Source organism: Sinocyclocheilus grahami, unplaced genomic scaffold (genome assembly GCF_001515645.1).
Source record: "Sinocyclocheilus grahami isolate Dianchi unplaced genomic scaffold, SAMN03320097.WGS_v1.1 scaffold238.1, whole genome shotgun sequence".
Classification (NCBI taxonomy): Eukaryota; Metazoa; Chordata; class Actinopteri; order Cypriniformes; family Cyprinidae; genus Sinocyclocheilus; species Sinocyclocheilus grahami.
In genome coordinates this window covers 799,399-821,981 of record NW_015505417.1, presented here as the reverse complement: position 1 = coordinate 821,981, position 22,583 = coordinate 799,399, and the positions used below count along the sequence as shown (strand labels likewise).

The following is a 22,583-nucleotide window of genomic DNA, read 5'->3' as shown; positions in this document are numbered from 1 at the left end:
GTGTTAAAGACCCATACATTAGTGTGATGTGTGCCAGGTCATCTTTGCATGTCGTTGATGTGCCGTAGAGGTGGAATATTATTTTCACTCTGCCCTGAAGATCTCACCCTGTAATTTCTCTAGCAGGTCTGGCACATGACACCAGCTCTATTTTTCTGTCTCTCTGCACTGCTAGCTGAAGGCACTTGGGGTTCTCGGTAGCACATTAAACACATTAGACATAGCTGAAATGACATATGATCTATATTGTGATAAAATTTTATTTGATGAGGTCTCGCCTCTGAATTATTAGCCCTGACAGCTGCTGCAGTGTTGAACACACAACACAAAACACACACACAAAAACAGTGCCTTATTAAAGACACAGTGCATCCCCAAATTTTTCACTCCCAATATGGATTTGAAATGACATGAAGGTGAGTAAATAATGGCATGATTTTCATAGTTGTGTTGCTCTAATGTCATCAGACTCATAGAACTTATGACTGATATAAACTATGCGACTATGAATGACTAGGCATTTTTATTTCTTAATGTTCCAGATGAAGGCTTGTGGGACATCTTAATCAAGGACATTCCCAAGGAAGTGACATCATACACCTTCAACATGGATATCTTGAAACAGGGAGTCAGCTATGACTTCCGGGTCATCGGGGTGAATGATTATGGGTATGGGTCTCCAAGCCAACCGTCACCATCTATATCAGGTTAGTTCTCCAAAGTTAGAACAATTGAAAATCAATCTGAAATCATACCAATTATTCTAATGATATATGCATCTGTTTTTAATTCCAGCACAAAAAGTGGCTCCGTTCTATGAGGAATGGTGGTTTCTGGTGGTGGTGGCTCTGGTCGGCCTCATTTTCATCCTGCTTCTAGTTTTCATCCTCATCATCAGAGGCCAGAGCAAGAAATATGCCAAGAAATCTGACTCAAGTATGTATCCATCCATGTATCCAAGTTCTATCATTTTATCGTTCCGTCTATCATTCTATCATTCCATCTATCTACCTATTGTTCTATCGTTCTATCTATCATTCCATATATCATTCTATTGTTCCATCTATCTATCTGTCGCTCTATCTTTCTGTCGTTCTATCTATCGTTCTACCTATCATTCCATCTATCATTATATCGTTCTATCTATCATTCCATCTATCGTTCTATTGGTCTATCGTTCTATCTATCATTCCATATATCTATCTATCGCTCTATCGTTCTATCTATCGTTCCATCTATCATTATATTGTTCTATCTATTGTTCCATCTATAATTATATTGTTCCATCTATCTATTTCGTTATTTTGTTCTATCTATCGTTCCATATATAATTTTATCATTCCATATATCATTCTATTATTCCATGTATCTATCTATATATCATTATATTGTTCTATCTATCGTTCCATCTATCATTCTACCGTTCCATCTATCGTTCCATCTATCATTCCATCTATCTATCTATCGTTCCATCTTAGGCCTGTCACGATAACAACTTTTTGTTGTGCGATATATTGCCCCAGAAATAATTGCGATAAGCGATATTATTGTCATTTTAAAGACCATTTTATGCCACTGAATATATAATCGTAATGTAACAGCATAATAATGCAAGAAGGCCTACACACTTCCAAATGACAACACACTTTTACTTTTTAAGAATATTTAGATCATGGAAATTAAGTATCAAAATATTAGATACCTTAAAAAACCTGAATAAACAGTAAATAAACATTTTCTAACAAAAAGTGCAAAGTAACAAGTAGAAAAAAAGAAAACTGCACAAAGAACTTGTATGGAAATTTTTCCATCTACAGATTTTTCCCTGACCTTCTTTTCTCTGTAAATGAAGGGTGCACACTATTGCTGAAAAACACAATCACTACTTATCAGTCAGATGTCCGTATGCACAAAGGCACAGATCCCTAAACAAGACCATATCTACTGATGAAACTTTTTTGTAGAAGCATTTTTTTTTATTTGAACTAGCACCTCATGACTACACCACGTTATGTACGAGAAGCTGCAAAACACACAGGTGCAAGTGGAATGTACAAAACATGGTGACATTAATTTTTGAGTAAATACAATGGAGCAATATATTGCGTCACCAAAAATTATTGAGGTCATGTACATATATTGCGCGATAAGTCGATATATTGATTATTGCGACAGGCCTATTCCATCTATCATTCTATCGTTCCATCTATCTATTTATCGCTCTATCGTTCTATCATTCCATCCATCATTCTATCGTTCTGTCTGTTTGTGTATGTGTATTTGTTTATGTCCAAAGGGTCATTCAGGGAGAGACGTGATGAATGAAACAGCATTGTTGTTGCTGTGACATCATCAGTGTGGTATGTGTGTGGTCAGCATTTCTGTAGTAAGAGCAGGCAGACCACAACAGAACTGAGGGGTGGGACAGTCATGTGGGTCACTGAGCATGTTAAACAAACTGAGGGAGCTTGAGAGGCCCAGTTTGTGCTTCCACACAAAAACACACTCCATCACACAAATGTCAAACACACACACACACACATACACACCATTCACACAACACCACCTGCCAGCCCAGAACTGTTTTATCTTAATGAGGCTTCAAAAATAGCAAAGGTTTAGAGATTATTTGGTTTATGGCCTTGTGGTTTTGGTGGCATTACATCCTGTTATCATGATTGACATCTTCAGCAGATCAAAATGTGTCACATCTCAGTTTTGGTCCAAACTATGTCTTAATGATCTCTTAATGTCTCCATATCTCATCCATACAGGCAACAATTCTAACTGTAATGCATTGACACATGGAGAGATGGTCAGCCTGGACGAGAGCCGCTTCCCTGCCTTGGAACTGAACAATCGACGACTGTCTGTCAAAAATTCCTTCTGCCGCAAAAATGGCGTCTACACTAGGTCAGTGGTAGTTTCTCCCTTTGTCTCAGTCTTTCAAGGTTTTTAATATAAGCATGCAGGTTTTTAGGGTTTTTAATATTAATATGTTTTCAAGCTGAAATATGTCAGCTACTGAGTTTCATATTACAAATGGAATGGTCATAACTAAAAATTAATCTAAGTGCAGAAATAGCTGCAATTTAATACACTAATGTTCGCCTGTCACTTTGCCCAGTAGGTTTGGTAATTTTATATGAAGTAGTAAATCAATTATCATATGTGCTTATTTTGTACTTTGCACATAGAACTATTAAACTCCCATAAAGCTTCAACCACGTGGCAATAATGAGGCAAAAATAGCCCAAAATCTAGGAGATTCTCATTCATAATGGAAAGACTGATGGGATTACCAAATGCCTCTACCTTCATATGATCCTACTTTCCATCATAAAACTCAATATAAAAAGTTTCTGTTTCCACTAATGAGACTCAGGCTAAGTGCAATAACAGATTCTGGTTCATGACCTCACCTATACTGCCACCGTTCTTTCTGAAAAGGGACTGTTTTAAAATATATGCACAAAACATTTATTATTGCAACTAATACTTGTTAATGCTTAATGTCAGTTTATTTTATGAAAATATGGATTTGGTGGCGTAGGTACTGCATTAGAAATTAAGAATTTCTTATAAGTGTCTGTATAGTTTGTACAGCTTTTTTTTTTCGTTATTTTGCATTACATTTTTTTTTCGTTATTTTATTTATTTAAAAAATTTGGTGGCGTAGGTACTGCATTAGAAATTAAGAATTTCTTATAAGTGTCTGTATAGTTTGTACAGCTTTTTTTTTCGTTATTTTGCATTACATTTTTTTTTCGTTATTTTATTTATTTAAAATTATTTTATTGGTTATTTTTAAGTTGCACATAGAGGTTATATATTGCAATGTGTTATATTTTGAGAATTGTCAGGCAATGCCATATAGGTGCTCACACATGTAGCAATATTTCCAGGTGCGCCAGGTGTGCAGATCCAGTTCCATTTCAGAAATCTGCCCTATTATCACTGCTTAGTTCTCAGCCTCTGCCTTCCTTCATCATGGGTCACCTTGAGAAGGATCAAAGGTCCTCTGGTCTTTGAGGGGATGCCAGGCTCTTTCCTCTGGCTGCAGATTAAGGGAGAGGTGTGGGAGGAATGTGCAGATGAAGTTCCACAGGCTTTGTTCTCTCCCGGGTGGAGGGTCTACAGAGCCCGAGTTAGACTGTGGGCTCACTGGCTGAGAGGATCAGGAAAGTGAATGAAGAACCTCAGGAAAATCTTAGAGAAGTGACAGGAGCATCAAGGTGGAAAGAATCAGACGGTTGATGTATGCCCACTGCAGAGAGCTGGTTCAAGTACGCTGTCTTGCTGTTATAACCTCAATAGTTATGACATTCCATAGCTCAAGTAACACAATACAGAGAGCTTCTCTTCTCAAGATACTGGCAGGATTCAAAGACTGCCTGCTGAGAAGGAGGTCTGTGATTTGAGATCTTAAAGCAGGTCTTTCTTTTAAGATTCTTCTGACTGTCTGTCATGGCAAGTCAGTGGTTTCTCAAACTAAATTGGAGCAAAAGTTTTGGTAGCGTACAGCATTTGTTTTCCATTTGTTTTTGACCCAAAAATCTAAAAAAAAAAATTAAAAAAAAGTTGTGTCATTTCCATGCCCTTATTTTGTTCCAGGCAATGACTTTCTTCTGTAGATCACAAAAGGAGATGATTAGCATAATGATCTTTTTTTTCATTTAAATAAAAGTGAATAGAAAAGTGCACTGTTGAACTGCAAAATACACAGAAAAGCAAAAAGCACATTTTGAAAGTATTATAAAAATAGTTCTGACGCCATATGATAGCTTTTTTTAAAGGACAGAACAGTACATTTATGTTGCTTAAATTTGTTTTGTGTGTGCTTGTGTGTGTGTGTGTGTGTGTGTGTGTGTGTGTTAATAAAAATGGCAATACATAATTAGCAATAGAAACATTAATAGAAATAATAAACATTAGAATGAAGTTGCCAGGGCAGCGAAAGATATGAGAGACCACAGTCTTATCTCAGTGATATGAAGAGTGTTGTTTTTAAAGGCAGGGGAAGTATGTGGTGTGCTTTAACTCTGTGTTTGAGACTTTACTGTTCTGGACTATGGAGAGCTGACCAGGCCTGTTTACAGCACACACACATCAGCACAATCTGCAGTGCTTCAGCAGTCACAAGCACACTCACATTTTAGAAAGAAAATCGAAGACAAAGATAAGAGAAAAACATGTATTTTTATTTGTAGATATTTTTCTGTAGAAATAAAAATGTAATGCATTTTCCATTTTTTTCTTAGATCACATATTGCTGATGATATGTTGAAGGAGTATGCAGTTTGCAGTAGCTAAATATTTCCATTGTATTTATGTCTTCAGCAACTAGGTTTGTGTTTCCTTTGCAATCATGAATGCAGGTTTGAAAAGAGAAAAGTGCAAACAACTTGACACACAAATAGACTGCAAACATGGATGTGGAGTTTGTTTTGGAATGGTTCAGTATTAGTGGCAGAGAAAATGACACTTTTAGGTTCTGAAAAAAGATATAGTGACACTTGTATAAAGCACTTACAGTAAACTGATTTTTAAAGGTTTCTCATAGAGTAATAGAAATATTTCAGGATTTCAGGCTGAAAACCACAGTCAGTAAAAGAGGTTTTTATATTTTTAATAGCTGAAGCATAATCCAGAATTCACAAGTTTTTTACTTAGCTGCTCTCCACTGATGTATCACAGAGACTTAATTATGCAGAAAACCCGTGGAGCTGGCATCTTACAGTGGTCCCATGATGCCCATAATGAATCCCCTCTCAATACAAACACACACTGTACTTCATTCAACTAACAAAGACACAAGTGTCTGCAGCTGGAATTACTGCCAAACCTTTTCTAAAGATGCTTCATTCTGTCAGATATTAGATATTGCTATATGTGTGTGTGTGTGTGTGTGTGTGTGTGTATGTATGTATATATTAGTGTTGGGTTCGAGTCCACCTAAGTCGATCCGAGTCTTTAACCAATCGAGTCCGAGTCCAAAATGGGCCGAGTCGGACTCAAGTCCGAGTCCCAAACAGCCGAGTCCGAGTCCAACGAAACTCTATTATTTATTAGTATCTTAACATTGTTTTAACCTTTACAACTAGTTAAAAACGCAATGTACATTTAAATGTAACAAAAGCAAACCTCTATTGCATCTTGCCATTTTGATTTTTGATTAATAATTAGTGTCCTGCTTTGCTCAGCAAACTTAAAGTCATGTAAGAAGTTATGGCTAAATTGATTTATGTATTGTGACATATTTCAGAGTGAAACAGGTTTTAGAATGTGAAAAATTAAAGGGCGGGACTTTACTTTATTCATCGTTAAAGTAAATGTATAATTTCAAGAGTGGGGGTAAAGGAGTTATCTTGGTGAATGGGACCTTAAGAGCAGAAAATGCAAATAAAAAACAAGCTTTATATAATTTCTACGATTTTGAATGAAATATGAATTTTGAATAATCAAAATTAGTTTGTGTCTGCTTATTCTATTCATCAGTGTTTGAACCATTAAAGAAGAAACTGCATTTTAATTTCTGGGTTAAAAAAAAAAGAAAAGAAAAATGAATGGACGCCAAAGTACACGGACCCCTTAGACAGGGCATTTTTATTTTTTTCTTGGATGAAAATAAGGCTGTGAGGGATAAACCTAATCTATACAATGGCACACACTGTGTATAAAAGCCCTACATATACTTTCCATAAGTCACAGGCAACACACACCTGTTTTATTTTTGAATGCATTTATAGTCACATTAATTGCAGTAAATTACATTATGTAAGGAATAATTGATGACGGGCCGTTGAATTATTAGAAAATAATACACACCCAAGGTGATTTTGGACCCATAAAAACTATTGCCGCAAAGATTTTTCTTTGAGGCTAGAAACTGCCACTAATCCAAAAGCAGAAAATAATAAACTAATGTAATAAAACATTCTCAATCTTACTGAAGGCAAGTAAACACTCCAAGTATTACTTACAAGCCAGATGATAAATAAATATATTACTCAAAAATACAAATTAAATCGTTTTTTTTTTTTTTGTTTGATTAACATTTATGACGCAGTCAGCGGCTGCAGGTTTATGCTGTTGCTTTAAGATCTGACGTATAGATCAAATATTTTGACACATCTGTATTTCTCCCAACTGTTCAAGTTCACTTAAGACAAAACCGACTGCATTTACATGAATAGTCTCCAAGACGGGCATTTTGACATAACTTTTTGTGTAAGTGTGTAATAACAGAACTTAAGAGAACTTAAAGGCACAATATGTAATTTTCGCCGCTAGAGGGCGCATATTCAAAATAAACAAATAGACAAAGGCGTAGTTTGATGACGCCGTGACTGAGTGTGGAATCATGGGAGTTGTCGTCTTCATCCCCACAGCCGACGCAATCCGACGGGACTCGGGCAGAAATCATGTTCATGGATGAGCTAATGATTTATTAACGTAGTAGAATGAAGCAGGGTGAGGCTGAAAGCCGTCGAAGCGAAACGAGCCTGCTGAATGAACGCAACACACGGCTCGAAAGCAGCGGAGCTTTTATTATGCCACAGTCGACCGTTTGCACACCTTCCGGTCGTGCGTATGTGGGGTAAAGCAGCGCTGTTTTATCATACTAGATACGTTTGAAAGTTCTGTTATAATGCTACTCTGTGCGGTCGTCACCGGTCTATTAAAACGCACAACATATTAAAGCGTCTTTGGTGTTTCGAGGGTGTTTGACGTCATTGGCAGGCGACACAATGACACTATAAACACGGTCCGTGTCACTAGTTAAAATCGCTTATTTTTCTGAATTTAAACATTCTTCGAAACATTTTGGATAATGTAAGTACACAAGTCAGCAAAATATATAACACTGTTCTAGTGTTTTTTTTATATTTTAATAAAAAAATCGTACATATTGTGCCTTTAAGCGAAAGAACTCCGCATTCGCACACCGACTGAGAGCCGTGTTATTCTTTGAGCACGCTTTCGGTGTGTGAGCACAGAAACCCGTCGGCTTTTAAGTACTGGACAAGACTTAAAAACACATGCAAATACTGAATATCCCATTCGTGATAATGCATTGAGTCCGTGACATTTCCGTCAACTGTCCCTGGACTCGGTTGGACTCGGACATATTTTCCGAGTCCGAAAGGCTCAAGTTCGAGTCAAGGCCGAGTAAAAATGCACCCGAGTCCGAGTCCTTTAAAAAACTGTACTCGAGTCCGAGTACGAGTCCGAGTACCCCAACTCTAATATATATATATATATAGATCAGATTTTGCTTGAAAAAAAATTTTTTTTGGGGGGGTGGGGGGTATTTATTTATTCATTCATTCATTCTTGTAAAAAAAAAAATACTCATGTTAAAAATAATGAAGTTGGACATTTAGACAGTGTTCATCCTGTGCTTATAAAAATGGTGTTGTGCCATATTTTGGCTCAGGTCACCTCCTCGACCCAGTCCAGGCAGTCTGCACTACTCAGACGAGGACGTCAGCACCAAGTACAATGACCTGATCCCAGCAGAGAGCAGCAGCCTCACAGAGAAACCATCAGAGATCTCCGATTCACAGGTAACAAACGTTCTGGAATGAGACATTGTCAGTCTGTGTATGTTAATATATGTTAAAGGGCCAGTTCACCCAATAATTCTGCCCTCAATCACTCATTACAAGAGACTTTAAAGCTTTAAAAAGGATGTCAATATGCATATATGGACAACTTTTATTATACTTTTCTGATTATGGTGCTTTTGCCTCCTTTCTAAAAGCTGAAAGCTCCAGTTCCCATTGTTATTGTATGGGAAAGAGCAACCAGCATCTAAAAAAATCTCCTTTTGTGTTCCATAAACATTCTGAAAACAACATGAGGGCGTTTTTTCACAGAGAAACCATCAGAGATCTCCGATTCACAGGTAACAAACGTTCTGGAATGAGACATTGTCAGTCTGTGTCTGTTAATATATGTTAAAGGGCCAGTTCACCCAATAATTCTGTCCTCAATCACTCATTACAAGAGACTTTAAAGCTTTAAAAAGGATGTCAATATGCATATATGGACAACTTTTATTATACTTTTCTGATTATGGTGCTTTTGCCTCCTTTCTAAAAGCTGAAAGCTCCAGTTCCCATTGTTATTGTATGGGAAAGGGCAACCAGCATCTAAAAAAATCTCCTTTTGTGTTCCATAAACATTCTGAAAACAACATGAGGGCGTTTTGGGGTAAACTATCCCTTTAACCTCCAAGCAGAATTTCTAATGCTAAATCTAGTCACGTTCATTTAGAAATTCCCTTATCACACACTTTTATTAGGACAAGACTCGCTGTGATGAAACTTTCTCAAAAGTAGGATACAGCCCTGCAGGAAAGGTCTGTTATACCCTACTTGAGATTTTGGCTGTCTTACTTGCGCATGGCTTCAATCCAGGCTAGGTCCTGTGGGTGGTTAGTTAGTTTTTTTTTTTACCAGAACATTCTGCTGCATCCTAGTTCATTCTCTCCAGACTTTGTGTCCTGAGGCACAGGTTGGAAAATCTGTGGTAGACTTGAGAACAAAACAGGAATTATAATCAAACAAATACTCACACAGACACATACAGATTAAAGTGTGAGAACTGGAAGGCTTTGGTTGGACTCTCTCCACTTCTCTCAAGTGACCATTTAGCTGGCATGATAAGCAGAAAACCATTCAGTTTGAGTTGTGTGAAAGTCTAGCATTGGCATTTACTAAATAAAACTCACAGACTGGCAAAGAGAGCAGGAAACACACACATCACGCTGTTTTCTTCACAGTAACAGTTCTGTCTTTCCAATGAAACACGGCTGAGCAATATTCATCTATTTTTAGTCGTTTTCAGAATCATCATGCCCCCTATGATTTGTGGAGTGGATATTTAATGAAGTCTTTGAGGTAGATTGAGTAGAACGATTATTGTAACAAGGTTCACTCATGTTGCTTGCAATTTGTAATAACCATTTCCCAATATAACACAAAAAGTTATTTATAACCTTTTCCCAGTATAACACAAAATATGGCTCATTTTATTTAAAAATAATAATAATTTAATATATATTATTATTGTTGTTGTTTTTATTATTTTATTTTTGTTTTATTTAAATATATTATTATTATTATTATTATGTATTCAGAGTCTTAGGTGTACATATATTTCAGCTTTAAATGTAGTTAATGCAATCCCATTCTTGAGCCAGAAATATATTTTTAAATATATTTATTGCATTTTTTTTCTATATTTCTACTAATAATTAAAAAAAATATTTAGAAGTGGGAAATAGTTCATTTCCCAAAGGATTTCAAGCATTTCATTTAATTTAAAATGTTACGCACTGCCACCAGTACCTCCCAAAATGCATATCATGTCAAACAAAAGCTCTAAACTTTTCATCTCCTCCTTGATCTTCGCTGACACCTCCTGCTACCACCTTCTAGACTGCTGGCATCCGGCCACCTTTGACTGGAAACCTTTGGTTGGAAACAGAGCATCTCCTGTTCCCCTTCTGCTCCTGCTAAAGTCTGGCATCATCGCCATCGAGCAGAGTGAAGAGAGAGGCTGGAATCTCTCTTTGAAGTTTTATTGAGCGGATAACTCCAGGCTATTGTAGATCCATTGAGGTGTCTCCAAAAGAGCCAGAGCCTCCACAGAGACATATAATACTGACATTGTTCAGGAACTCTTAAAGATGGCTCAAATTCATTTGGCAAGCTATCAAACCTGAGCACCTAGCTGAGCCAGCTCTGCCTTTAAATAAACACATGGGAGATGAATGAAATGTTGGACAGGTGTAATTCTGTCTAGTCATTAGAGTGTGTTGAATGGACACACATTTTGTTTTTAAATCAGATTTTGAGCTGCTTTTGGTTTTTGTTGGAAACGCTGGCACTACGGCTGCAGCTAACAGCAGGGATTGTTAGGGCAGCCTGCCATGTCAAAGCATCTTTGTTTTAATTGGCTCTCTGATGATCATCACATCATCAACACTGTGAGATTCTTCCCAGTGAGAGCCTGAAATAGCTTGTGGAAGTTCTTTCTCATGGAAAGTTTTTGCTTCTCATCAGTCACTCTTATGTTATAGTAAAATGTTAGATTTAATTTGGAGAGATGTGTGCATTTTGCTGATATTTGATGAAACATGGCATAACATGGGCTGGACCATATATCAAGTACTCATAATACTGTACATTTGCACTGATTTTGCTGACAATATAAAATTAGGCTACTTTTATTTTAATTTGCTTCTTTTTTTTCTTTCTATTTTTTACATTTTAATCTTTTTTTGCCCAATGTAAACCTAAACAAACGTTAATTAAGTGAAAGTAACAGGAATTTGGCAAGTAGGTTTTTTTTTCATATATTAAAATTATATTTAATATATGATTAAAAATGATTAAATATCCTTAAACGTTAGATTAGTAAAATTACGTTTTTTATCACAAAAAAGGTGAAAAACAGTGCAGACATTTTTAAGTAGATTTCTACTGTATTATATTTAATACATTTAAACATATTTACACTTCTTGGTTGCATATTCTGTTTGGAACTGATCCCTCTGATTGGGAAAAATCAGTGTGTTGAATGGACACACATTTTGTTTTTAAATCAGATTTTGAGCTGCTATTTGGTTTTTGTTGGAAACGCTAGCACTACGGCTGCAGCTAACAGCAGGGATTGTTAGGGCAGCCTGCCATGTCAAAGCATCTTTGTTTTAATTGGCTCTCTGATGATCATCACATCATCAACACTGTGAGATTCTTCCCAGTGAGAGCCTGAAATAGCTTGTGGAAGTTCTTTCTCATGGAAAGTTTTTGCTTCTCATCAGTCACTCTTATGTTATAGTAAAATGTTAGATTTAATTTGGAGAGATGTGTGCATTTTGCTGATATTTGATGAAACATGGCATAACATGGGCTGGACCATATATCAAGTACTCATAATACTGTACATTTGCACTGATTTTGCTGACAATATAAAATTAGGCTACTTTTATTTTAATTTGCTTCTTTTTTTTCTTTCTATTTTTTACATTTTAATCTTTTTTTGCCCAATGTAAACCTAAAAAAACGTTAATTAAGTGAAAGTAACAGGAATTTGGCAAGTAGGTTTTTTTTTCATATATTAAAATTATATTTAATATATGATTAAAAATGATTAAATATCCTTAAACGTTAGATTAGTAAAATGACGTTTTTTTATCACAAAAAAGGTGAAAAACAGTGCAGACATTTTTAAGTAGATTTCTACTGTATTATATTTAATACATTTAAACATATTTACACTTCTTGGTTGCATATTCTGTTTGGAACTGATCCCTCTGATTGGGAAAAATCAGCATACAGTTGTGCTCATAAATGTACATGCCCCTTGCAGAATATGCAAAATGTTAATAAGTTTAACAATATACGAGGGATCATGAAAATGGCATGTTATTGTTTATTTAATACTGTCCTGAATAAGCTATTTCACATAACAGATGATTATATATTCCATCTTTTCACACTGAGGGCAATTGAGGGCCTCAATACACAGCTATAAGGTGCAAACATTTACTGACGCTTAAGAAGGACACATAATGCATTAAGAGCTAGGGGGTGTAAACATTTTGAATTTTTAATGAACTTTTTAAACCTTCAGTTAATCCATACCTGTGCCACATTAGGATTTCTCCGTCCGTCTCTGTAAAGATATGAGTGGGGGTGGGTTCGTTTTGGTGGTCACACTGGCCGTAAACCTAAATCTAGTGGCCTGTGTTAACTTTTTTAGGCTTTTTGAGCAGATTAGACAAAAATATCACAGATGTAATGCCTCTTTAGTGATGCATCAGCACTGTCAGCCTATAACCTACAACCTATAATCTTGTGTAAAACATATTTAAATTCCATGTATTTCTTTTGCAACTGTCACAAGGTCAGGCAAGTGTCTCTATCTAAATGCAAGTCCACAGAGGAAGTGAAGTTTCATTCATTTTAAAGGGATTTCTGTAGGGCAAGGGCTATACTCAAACCGGGATTTTCCGGGATGGAACATCTTGCCCCACTTTCTCTCTCTGCAGGAGACAAAACATACATGCCAAACAACCAGTTCCAGTAAGATCAGGTCCTCCCATCTGAGCATTCTTTAACCAGACCCATCACAATCTGTCATTTCTGTCAATCTGTTATTTAGTTGAATATCTTGTTGTTTTGGATTTTTGTGGTCTGAAACGTATTTTAGTAACTTCACGAAGGCATTAATTAACAGAAGGTCTTTAAGATAAACAGCAGGCTGGAATCACACTGACATAATAACCAAGTTTTTTTTTTTTTTTTACCATTTCGTTTGGTGCCAGCTTTGCCTTTATCACAATGTGCTCTTTTTGCAACTTCTACAGTGTTCCTGTCACAAGCTACTTGTTACATAGGCCTATAACACATTATACAATACAATCAAAATACAAACGAGCTTGAAAATGATATTGGTGTGGATCATAGCTGGATTGAGGAGTAAGAATAACAGGAGGGGATGAATGCAAACAAACATTTTTGGAGGAGAGAACAGCTGTCACGTCCTGCATGTGTCAGCGGGGGAGGGCAGGAGTAGGTCAACCGACATGTTTTGATGACCGCACACACACACACACACACACACTCACACACACACCGAGTCAGCATGCAGCTTTAGTTTCTGAGCTTGCCTTCGCTGCGAGGTCACACTGAACAGAAAAAAGCTTTCAAAGCTGAATTATAGGGCGTTTTGTTTGCTGCTTATTGAGTTGTTGAATTTGCTGGTATGACTGGAATGTCTCTCATTAGAACACTGCAGTTGTTTAAGAAGCTGAAATCAGCACTTGCTCAATAATAGAAGCATGATGCTAGAGAAGTCCATGATCAATAAAATGGATGTGAAATGTCCAAAAAGTCCTATATATATATTATTGATCTTTAATAATAGATTATTCAAAATTTCATTTGTTCTATTATAAAATAAATGATTATTAAAATATATAATTTATAAAATGAAATGTAAATGGGAAACACTGTAATTCTGTTTGTAATATTACAGACATGACATGCATCTTGATCAATAAAACGGTGAAAAAAATGAACTTGGCTAAAAAAAAGAGTCAAAATGCAGAAATGTTTAACTAAAACTGCATTGAGAAGCACTTAAGTCACAGTTTCAGGAAAGACTAGGGGTGTTTTTACTTTATCTAATAGCGGTAAATTTGTGGGGATTCCATGAAATTCAGATAGCAAAAAATTGTTAAGGAATTTTCTCTTACATACAGAAAGACAAAACAATGTGCCTTTCTGTATTTTATCATACAGTTTTTTTTTTCTTCAGATGTCTTTGCTTTTTAAAGAAAAAAAAACGGATGAAAGAGATTCAGCAGGTCTTTGGCATGAAATCTGCAGCTCTTATTTTAGGGGGATGTGGGGCTGGTTTGGGGGAAACTGCTTTCCTCTCTGGAATTTGAACCAGAGGCATGTGTGTCACATATGTGTGTATGTATAATAATGTTTGACTGGAGAGATCTGTGCATTGTTAGTCTTTTCACTATAACAGAGAAAGACTAGGAGAAATGTTGAACTGTTTTGCCAGAAATATACATTTAATATAGTGATCTTATCTATGTGTTTTGCAGTAGTTCCGTGAGAGGTAGAAGTGCAAGACACTTCTGTTGATTCTGTTTGTTTGGTTGTTTTTTTTCATTCATTTCACATTGCCACATAGCCTAGTAAAAGACTGTGTTGCTCTCAGACAGGGTGGATTAAATTTGATTAAATGAGTTTTTTTGTTAATAACAGACTCATTGTTTGTGTCAAACAATGGAGCCAGAGTCTAGCTATTTAGAAAGATCAGAATCAGCTATGTGTTTTGCAGTAGTTCCGTGAGAGGTAGAAGTGCAAGACACTTCTGTTGATTCTGTTTGTTTGGTTGTTTTTTTTCATTCATTTCACATTGCCACATAGCCTAGTAAAAGACTGTGTTGCTCTCAGACAGGGTGGATTAAATTTGATTAAATGAGGTTTTTTTGTTAATAACAGACTCATTGTTTGTGTCAAACAATGGAGCCAGAGTCTAGCTATTTAGAAAGATCAGAATCAACCCCTAAAAGCAGCATTTAGAAATTCCCAGATTGAATTCCTGGCAGAGGGAGTGCAGAAAGTGGTGGTGAGGATAGACGAGTCCTCTTAAAATGATATGCAAACCCTAAAAGCCTGAGCTATGATGGTTCTTCTCCCTTATTTTCATTTGGCAATTCAAGCTTGGTTGGTACTTTAGGGTACATCTGTGGTGAACTCCATCAGCCAGCTCTAGAAGTGTGAGCCAAATATGTCAGAATGAGGGAAGGTGTTGTAATAAATGTGGTGGTGGAAGACAAAGATTGATGGAGAGCTGATCTTCATACAGTTTTCCACTGTTCTAGTGCAGAGTGCTGTCTCAACAAAGAGTGTAGGAGGTTGCTCCAAGAAATGCGTTAAAGTGTCAAGAAGTACTTCCAGCCCGCATTACCCTTACAAAAACTATCATGGTACTAGCCTGCTGATAAAATATAATGGTATTCTTTTGAATTTCCAAACAGTATCTTTTAAAGCAGCACTATGTAACTTTTGGCACTCCAGCGGTTAATAAACAGAACTGCACATATCCCGCGGAAGAACATTCCAACCGGAGCTACTTCTCTAAGTTTATGTCTGTCAATTCACGCAGGTATGTGTTACTCTGCAGCGGTGACGACCCAACCAGGCTTCAAAAGTCCAAATATAAGTACTTATTATAAGTGTACCGTAGTGAGTCGGAATAAGACAAAAACGCGGTTTGGAAGATGAATTCATGATGTACTCGCTCATTATATACACTTTGCAAATTTTGAACACAGAAAAAATGACATAGTGCTGCTTTAAATAAACATATGCAATCATGCTTTCCAATGCTGAACAGTAGGTTCCAAAAACGTTTTATTTTATTTTATTTCTTTAGAAAAATTGAAAACAAATGTGTAAAGTCATAAAAATAAGAATACATATTTAAGTGAAAGAAATACATTACAAACACTAAATGTTAATACTGAATATATTTTTATTTAAATGTTTAAATTGTTATAATAGTATGGGTTTGTTATGAATAAATTGCATTGAATTAATATTTCAAACAAAACTGATATTACAGTACTTTTTTTGTAAAGGTAATGCACCATTTTTAAAAAGAAGCCATTGTTTGTCCCATGCAATATGACTTAGGGCCCATACTGCACTGCTTTAAACCCCATGTCTCTGTTTACCTCTAGGAGGCGCTTGTTTTCTCCTTTAAGACTGGGGGCCTCCATACTCTTCCAACTCAAAGGGTGAGGACATGCATTGTGCATTGACTGACAGGAAGTCGCTTCCTAGTGCTTGTCCATTCCTATTCTCTCCATTAGATTCATGCATACATGGTCCAAACCCCACCGCATTGACGTGTGACCCCCTAAATGCAGCGTGTGATTGGTACCAGAGGGTACATTTGGTTGTCATAAAGCATTGAGGTTATTTTGAAATGATAGATAGAACCAACTTTTTGGGTTCCTCCCTTCCTTTTTGGCTTTTCTTTCTTTTTCGGTCATTTTTGACATATTAAAAATTAGGTATGTGGTCTTTTGCGTTTCACTACTTCCTTCCCATAGTAAATAAAGTCTTGATGATTTGGAGAAGGAAATTATTGCCAGTAGAGTCCAACAGATGAATTCATTGCATATTCTTCATTTATTCAGGCTGTTGTCATGTCTGTTGTCTTTTTCCCTTTGCAAGAGCAGATTAAAAAGAAAAACTACTTCAATACACTGTTTGATAAAACTAGCTCTTGCCACACAAGTTCTTCTGGTGTTGAGAGCTTGTCAGTGTTCCCTTTAGATTATAAATACTGTAAAGTTTTTACAGTATTTTACTGAACAATGAACTGGTAACTTGAAGTTTGTTTTGCCTATATGCAGTGATGCTGATCAATGTAAATCAGATGTTTTGTGATCGAATGAATAACAATCATTTTCACCAAACTCACTCTTGTCAGCCACAATTTCTGTTCTGTTAATCTTTATTAACACCCATTTTAGCCAAAGTTTTGTCAATTCAGAAACTGCTAATGTATTAATAGGATACATGATAGTTGGGTTACTTAAGATGAACTACCCACAAATATTATCAATTATAATTATCACAAATATTCTACACTACTCCACTCAAAAGTTTTTTTTTAAATGTTTTTAAAAGACGTCTTTTATGTTGACCAAGATATTATGTAATATTATGATATTATCAAGATATTAGGTAATATTATGAAGTATTATTACAATTTAAAATTTAATTTATTCCTGTGACATCAAAGCTCATGGCAAAGCATCACATGACTTTTTAGAAATCATTCTAATATGCTGATTTGGTGCTTAAGAAGCATTTTTTATTATCACCAGTCTTATGAACAGTTGTGCTGCTTAATACTTTTGTGGCAACTGTGAATTTTCAAGATTCTTTAAAGAACAGAAAGCTCAAAAGAACAGCATCAACAGATCAATTTAATGCATCCTTGCTGAATAAAAGTATTAATTTATAAAAAAAAAAAAACATACAAAAAACAAATCTTAATGACCACAAACTTTTGAACATTAGTATATATAATTAATGTGAAAATTAAATCAATAATGGATACAAATAGAGCATGACAGAAAACGTGCGACCCAACTGTCAAAGTGACGAATAATGAGGATTTCTAGTGTGACTTCTGGTTTTGTGGCTCGATCCCGGACACCTTCTCAAATCATCTCCCTCTTGAAATTGAGATTGTTGTGATTGAGAAGTGATTCTGTCTCCATCACTCATTCTTTCTCTCTTTCTCCACCCCAGGGTAGTGACAGCGAATACGAGGTGGACCCCAACCGACAGAAGACCCATTCATTTGTCAACCACTACATCAGTGACCCCACCTACTTCAACTCCTGGCGCAGGCAGCAGAAGGGAATCTCCCGAGCACAGGCCTACAACTACACCGAGTCGGAGTCTGGAGAGCCCGAACCCTGCGCTCCTCCGCCGCCTCTGCCCCCTCTACCCCCTCTACCCCCGTTCCCCCCGCAGCTCAGTTCCCCTACGCCCCAGAGCCAGTCCCAGACTGGCAGTCTTTTTAGACCCAAGGGCAGCCGGACTCCCACTCCATCCCAGCAGAGCTCCAACCCACCCAGTCAGCACAGCACACTTTATCGGCCCCCAAGCAGCTTGGCTCCAGGCTCCCGGGCCCCCATCGCTGGCTTCTCCTCCTTTGTTTGATAGAATGAAGATATCGGCACATGGAAATTCAAAACGAAGGCAGGGGATCTCTTACTTTCCCCAACACCTGGTCAAACTCACGTCTATAGAAGAATGAAAACAAACATCAGCCCTGGATCTGTTGTGTTTTAGCTGATTTTTATTTTTGTATACTTTCTTTGATCACACAGTTTGTTTGTTTTTCGTTTAGGTTTTTGTTTTGTTTCTTTGCTTGTGTATGTTCAGCGTGTTTCGCTTATAATGAAAGACAATCACTTGGAAAGACACGTAAACGCATCAGTGAGCTTTGTTTGTTTTGGTTTGGGTTTTTTGTGTAAACTGCATGACTTTTTTATTGTTCAAACAATTGCTTTCTTTTGCTTTTTCATTTTGTTGTTATTGGTTCTTTTGTTTAATTGAGTTCCACAAAAGAGTACAACACCAACACTAAGTTACGAATGCTGGACAAAAGCACCGACACATGAAAAATAATTTTAAAAGGCTATGGAGAAAATTTCAGCACTTGGACCACATCAAGACAAACGCTAAATGGTGGTTTTGACTGTGATATTTTTGTTCTGACACAGATGACAAAGTACTGCGGTGATTACGAGAGGTTAAAGTTCATTTGACTAGAGACTATGATCTGATAAAGACCCGCATGCACTTAGCACATGTTTGAGTTGGAAAGCCAGCATCATTTATTGATGTCACAGATCAGTTTTCACCAGTGCTCTGAAAAGGCCAAATGTCAAATTAAGTGCTTCATGCTAATATGTGTATTGAATGTTTTTACGGAGGTAAAATGTAGATTGTTTGTAAAGTTGAGCACGAGTATATTTTCCCTCGTGAAACTTATGGAAGGCCAAATATGTAAGCGTCTGATTCACTATGATATTATTATACTATTGCTCTGGATTCATTCATATTCAGAGCCATTCATGTCAGCAGCAGGTGTGTATGTGTATATGTGGTGGGCGGGGTCATTTGTTGCTCCTTTTGATTTGACTCTATGATGTCATCCTGAGCTTCAGGTTGCACTTCTGCCGTGCAAACAGTAACGTTGGACACTAACGTCAATAAACAGCAGCGGATATTGGATATTTGCCAGGTGTCAAACATACCCATCACTTTTCAGATTTTCCCTTTCCTGATCATCTGGCAAGTCATAAAAGCTGACAACATTTCAAAGATTTTGCAACCAAGCAAATGCATTGTACCTGTGAACTTCGGATTTTTCACCACTTCGCTTTGGCGTGGCTTTTCAAAGTAACTGAAGATAAAAGAAAATGGACTAAGGGACCCAACACGATGCCAGCAGAGAACTAAACGGCACTTGCACAGCTTACTTGTGAGGTTTAATGATGTTGTTTGCTCTTTCTTTTCCGTGAAGTGATTTTACTGTCTGTATAAACAAGGTCAATCACATGCTCAGTCTGCCTGAACACAGTATATTCCTAAATAAATTATGTTTTCTGCAAACGTTATTGGTTTGAACATTGAAGAGCGCGAGAAATGAGCATTCATGGTTAAGAGTGACTAACGTAGGAGAGGAAGTGGGTACATCTAAGTGAAAGTGTCCTTAAAATTACATTACTTTAGCTGTTGATACTTTACCACAGACACTATGACTACGTCTTAACCAGGGGCAACTGAAGAAAACAAGCTATATGAAAGTTCCTCTTCCATATAGATCTGAGTTTTTGTCCTAACCAATCTGAATTTTATTGGTGCTAGTCCAGCTGGTAAACCAACATAGCCATATGAAGCTGGATAACCGTCATGAGCTGTATGAATTTCTTTCTTCTGCAGAACATAAAAGAAGCTATTTTGAAGAATGTTGGTATCACAACAGTTACGATTCCAAATTTACTTTCATTGTCTGGACAAAAAATACAATGGAAGTCAATGGGAAATGAAACTCTCTGGTTAGCGTGGGCAAATTTGTTGCGGGAAACTTGTTGCACCTGGTTAATATGGAGTCATTTGGCATTGAGAGCAACAGAGGTGGCCACATATTGCAAAGGTGATAAAAACATCACATTAGTTTACCATTTTAGGAATAACTCCATGTGGACCAGGGGCTTAAGTTGTGCTTCAGACATATGAGGATAAATACACATAGCATTTATTAGAGTTGTGCATTTGTTGGGCTTAATTACTATCGTTAGTGAACAAAGGTTTTACCAGGTAGGATGTGTTCCTAGATCTCTTGTTGGTCCTGGAAAAACATTCAGCTCCAACGAACATATTCCAAACTCTGTTTAATGGGAATATACCTTGGCCTAATGTGCAAGTCTGCAACTGCGTCCTTGCAAATACGTTTCTAACTTAACCCTAATTCTGAAATCTGGTAGGACTTATAGGATTGTTGTTCCAGGACCAACAAAGATGTCCTACTTGGAAAAATCACCATCACAGAATGAGTGTTATTATTTCATACTCTTGGGTTCTTTTCTACTTGCAATGAGTGGAAATCCATCTTAACCCTCTGATGGACATATATGTGGCCTGTCACTCAAAGTTGTCCATCCTGTTGCTCTGATTGGGTTAATGAGTGTGGATAAATCAGATCAGCAGACCTGTGAAATCCTGGAAGCATCTGTTGCCTCCAGCCAGACTACAGTCCCAATGCTCTCTCAAGTTCAGAGAGAATAAAGCCAGTCAGTCATGATTCAATTTATATTCGGATTATCTTATAAGAAAAGGACTATTTATTTCTCTTTTATATACTTTTTTATTTTTGTGGTGACAACTGCAAAAGTGATATGAACTCTTTCCTCTTTTTTTCCTTACAAATTGCTTTTTTTGATCCTAAGTATGGCACGAATGAAACAGAAACCCCTGTATTTATACATTAATGATGTCAGAGACAAAACAGGACAGGAATGTATCTAAATGGAGGGAGATTCCAAATCATATTCATCCCAGCGTAAGTCCGTTTTGTGTCCTATTAAACCTAATTTCCTGCTTAAAGCTAATTTTCTTGATTTAAATATAGCGGATGAACTAATATAACAGTATAATGGCAAATGTTGTGTCCTAAAAATGGTCCTAAGAACATGATTTCAGTGGAGGAACTTTCAAAGTTAACGTTCTCTACTATAAGAAATGTCAAATCAAACACAGGTGTTTCTGAGCACTGCATCCCTGAAGTCAACTAAAATGGCTTCTGACAGATAAATGATTAATGTGCACCAGTCAAACAGATATAAATGGAAAATATGCTTATATAATCTTGGGTTATATAAGGATCGTGAGCGTCAGCGTGTCATGTTTAGATGTTATTCTAAACGGAAAGAAATTATCTGAACATCTGACTTCAAGATTTTTTTTCATAATGCAATCAGGTCAAAAATGAAGTTAGCAGAGTTAGCAATTTGTCCGACTGCTGGGCAACAATTCAATGTTTCATTCGAAGGTACTTGCGAAGCTCTGCAGCTGCGATTCTTGTTTAAACCATCTGCAGTCACTTCCAGTTTGAGGTTACTTCTTTGAATTTTGTGTTAATTATTAAATTATATTATGTCCCTCTTTGACAGAAGGGTAATATGCACCGTGTTGAGATCAAACGACTGGATAAATGCTTTTGATGGCAATTATAGAGTAGAGTTTTACCACTGGATACGAGCCCATTGATCAGCCCATTTGCTAGCACTATAAAGGGCATGTCAGGAAGTAATCACCTTTTTGAAAAGTTATGGGAATTTTTTGACCACTTTGGCGGCTTTTTATTTGCAGGTTTGAAGGGAAGACTGTAAAAAATGTGTAAATGTGTGGTGGTTTTACAGCTCTATTATATACGAAACATACGTATTCCTGCCTTAAACTTTAGGTGGGCCATTTGCATTTCCATATACCTGAAACATTCGTACTTAGATGTTATTAGTTCATTTGAATGTTATTTTGTCCGTTTTTGGTTATTATGCTCTTTTTGATCCCTGAAGTGATGTATGGTTGGACTGTGTGTGCATGCGGCGCCAATGAGAGAGTGAGAATGAGTGAATGTTTAGATATGCTACTATTTTTTCTTCGCCTCCTGGATGAGGGAGATTTAGCGTGCAGATATATTGTACAAAATAAGCTGATGTTTGTCTCTTTTTGTGTGTGATGGTGGGAATTTTAACACATTTTGCCTTTCAGATCTGTGTAGAACTTAAACCAAAAGAAGTGTTTTGAAAATAGAGAGCTGAAATGAAGGTCTACCCAGATGTACGTTTATTTTTTATCATGTTAAGATGTTCAAAGGGTCTGCATTTCATTGTATGCCAGTTTGCAAATATGACCACTGGAGTCGTATGTCACTATGAATCA

General features: G+C 36.7%; 1 protein-coding gene across 1 annotated transcript in view; it reads left to right on the top strand.

Moving 5' to 3' along the window:
* Positions 1-19,744, top strand: part of sdk2b (sidekick cell adhesion molecule 2b) — a 341,580-nt gene extending 321,836 nt beyond the window's left edge. Inside the window, exons 34-40 of the mRNA XM_016289027.1 lie at positions 543-707; positions 796-936; positions 2,775-2,913; positions 8,441-8,570; positions 9,311-9,367; positions 16,286-16,342; positions 17,874-19,744. Of these exons, the coding sequence (XP_016144513.1) occupies positions 543-707; positions 796-936; positions 2,775-2,913; positions 8,441-8,570; positions 9,311-9,367; positions 16,286-16,342; positions 17,874-18,290 (1,106 nt within the window). The 3' untranslated portion in view covers positions 18,291-19,744. The remainder of the gene's footprint in view (positions 1-542; positions 708-795; positions 937-2,774; positions 2,914-8,440; positions 8,571-9,310; positions 9,368-16,285; positions 16,343-17,873) is intronic.
* Positions 19,745-22,583: the final 2,839 nt, after the last annotated feature.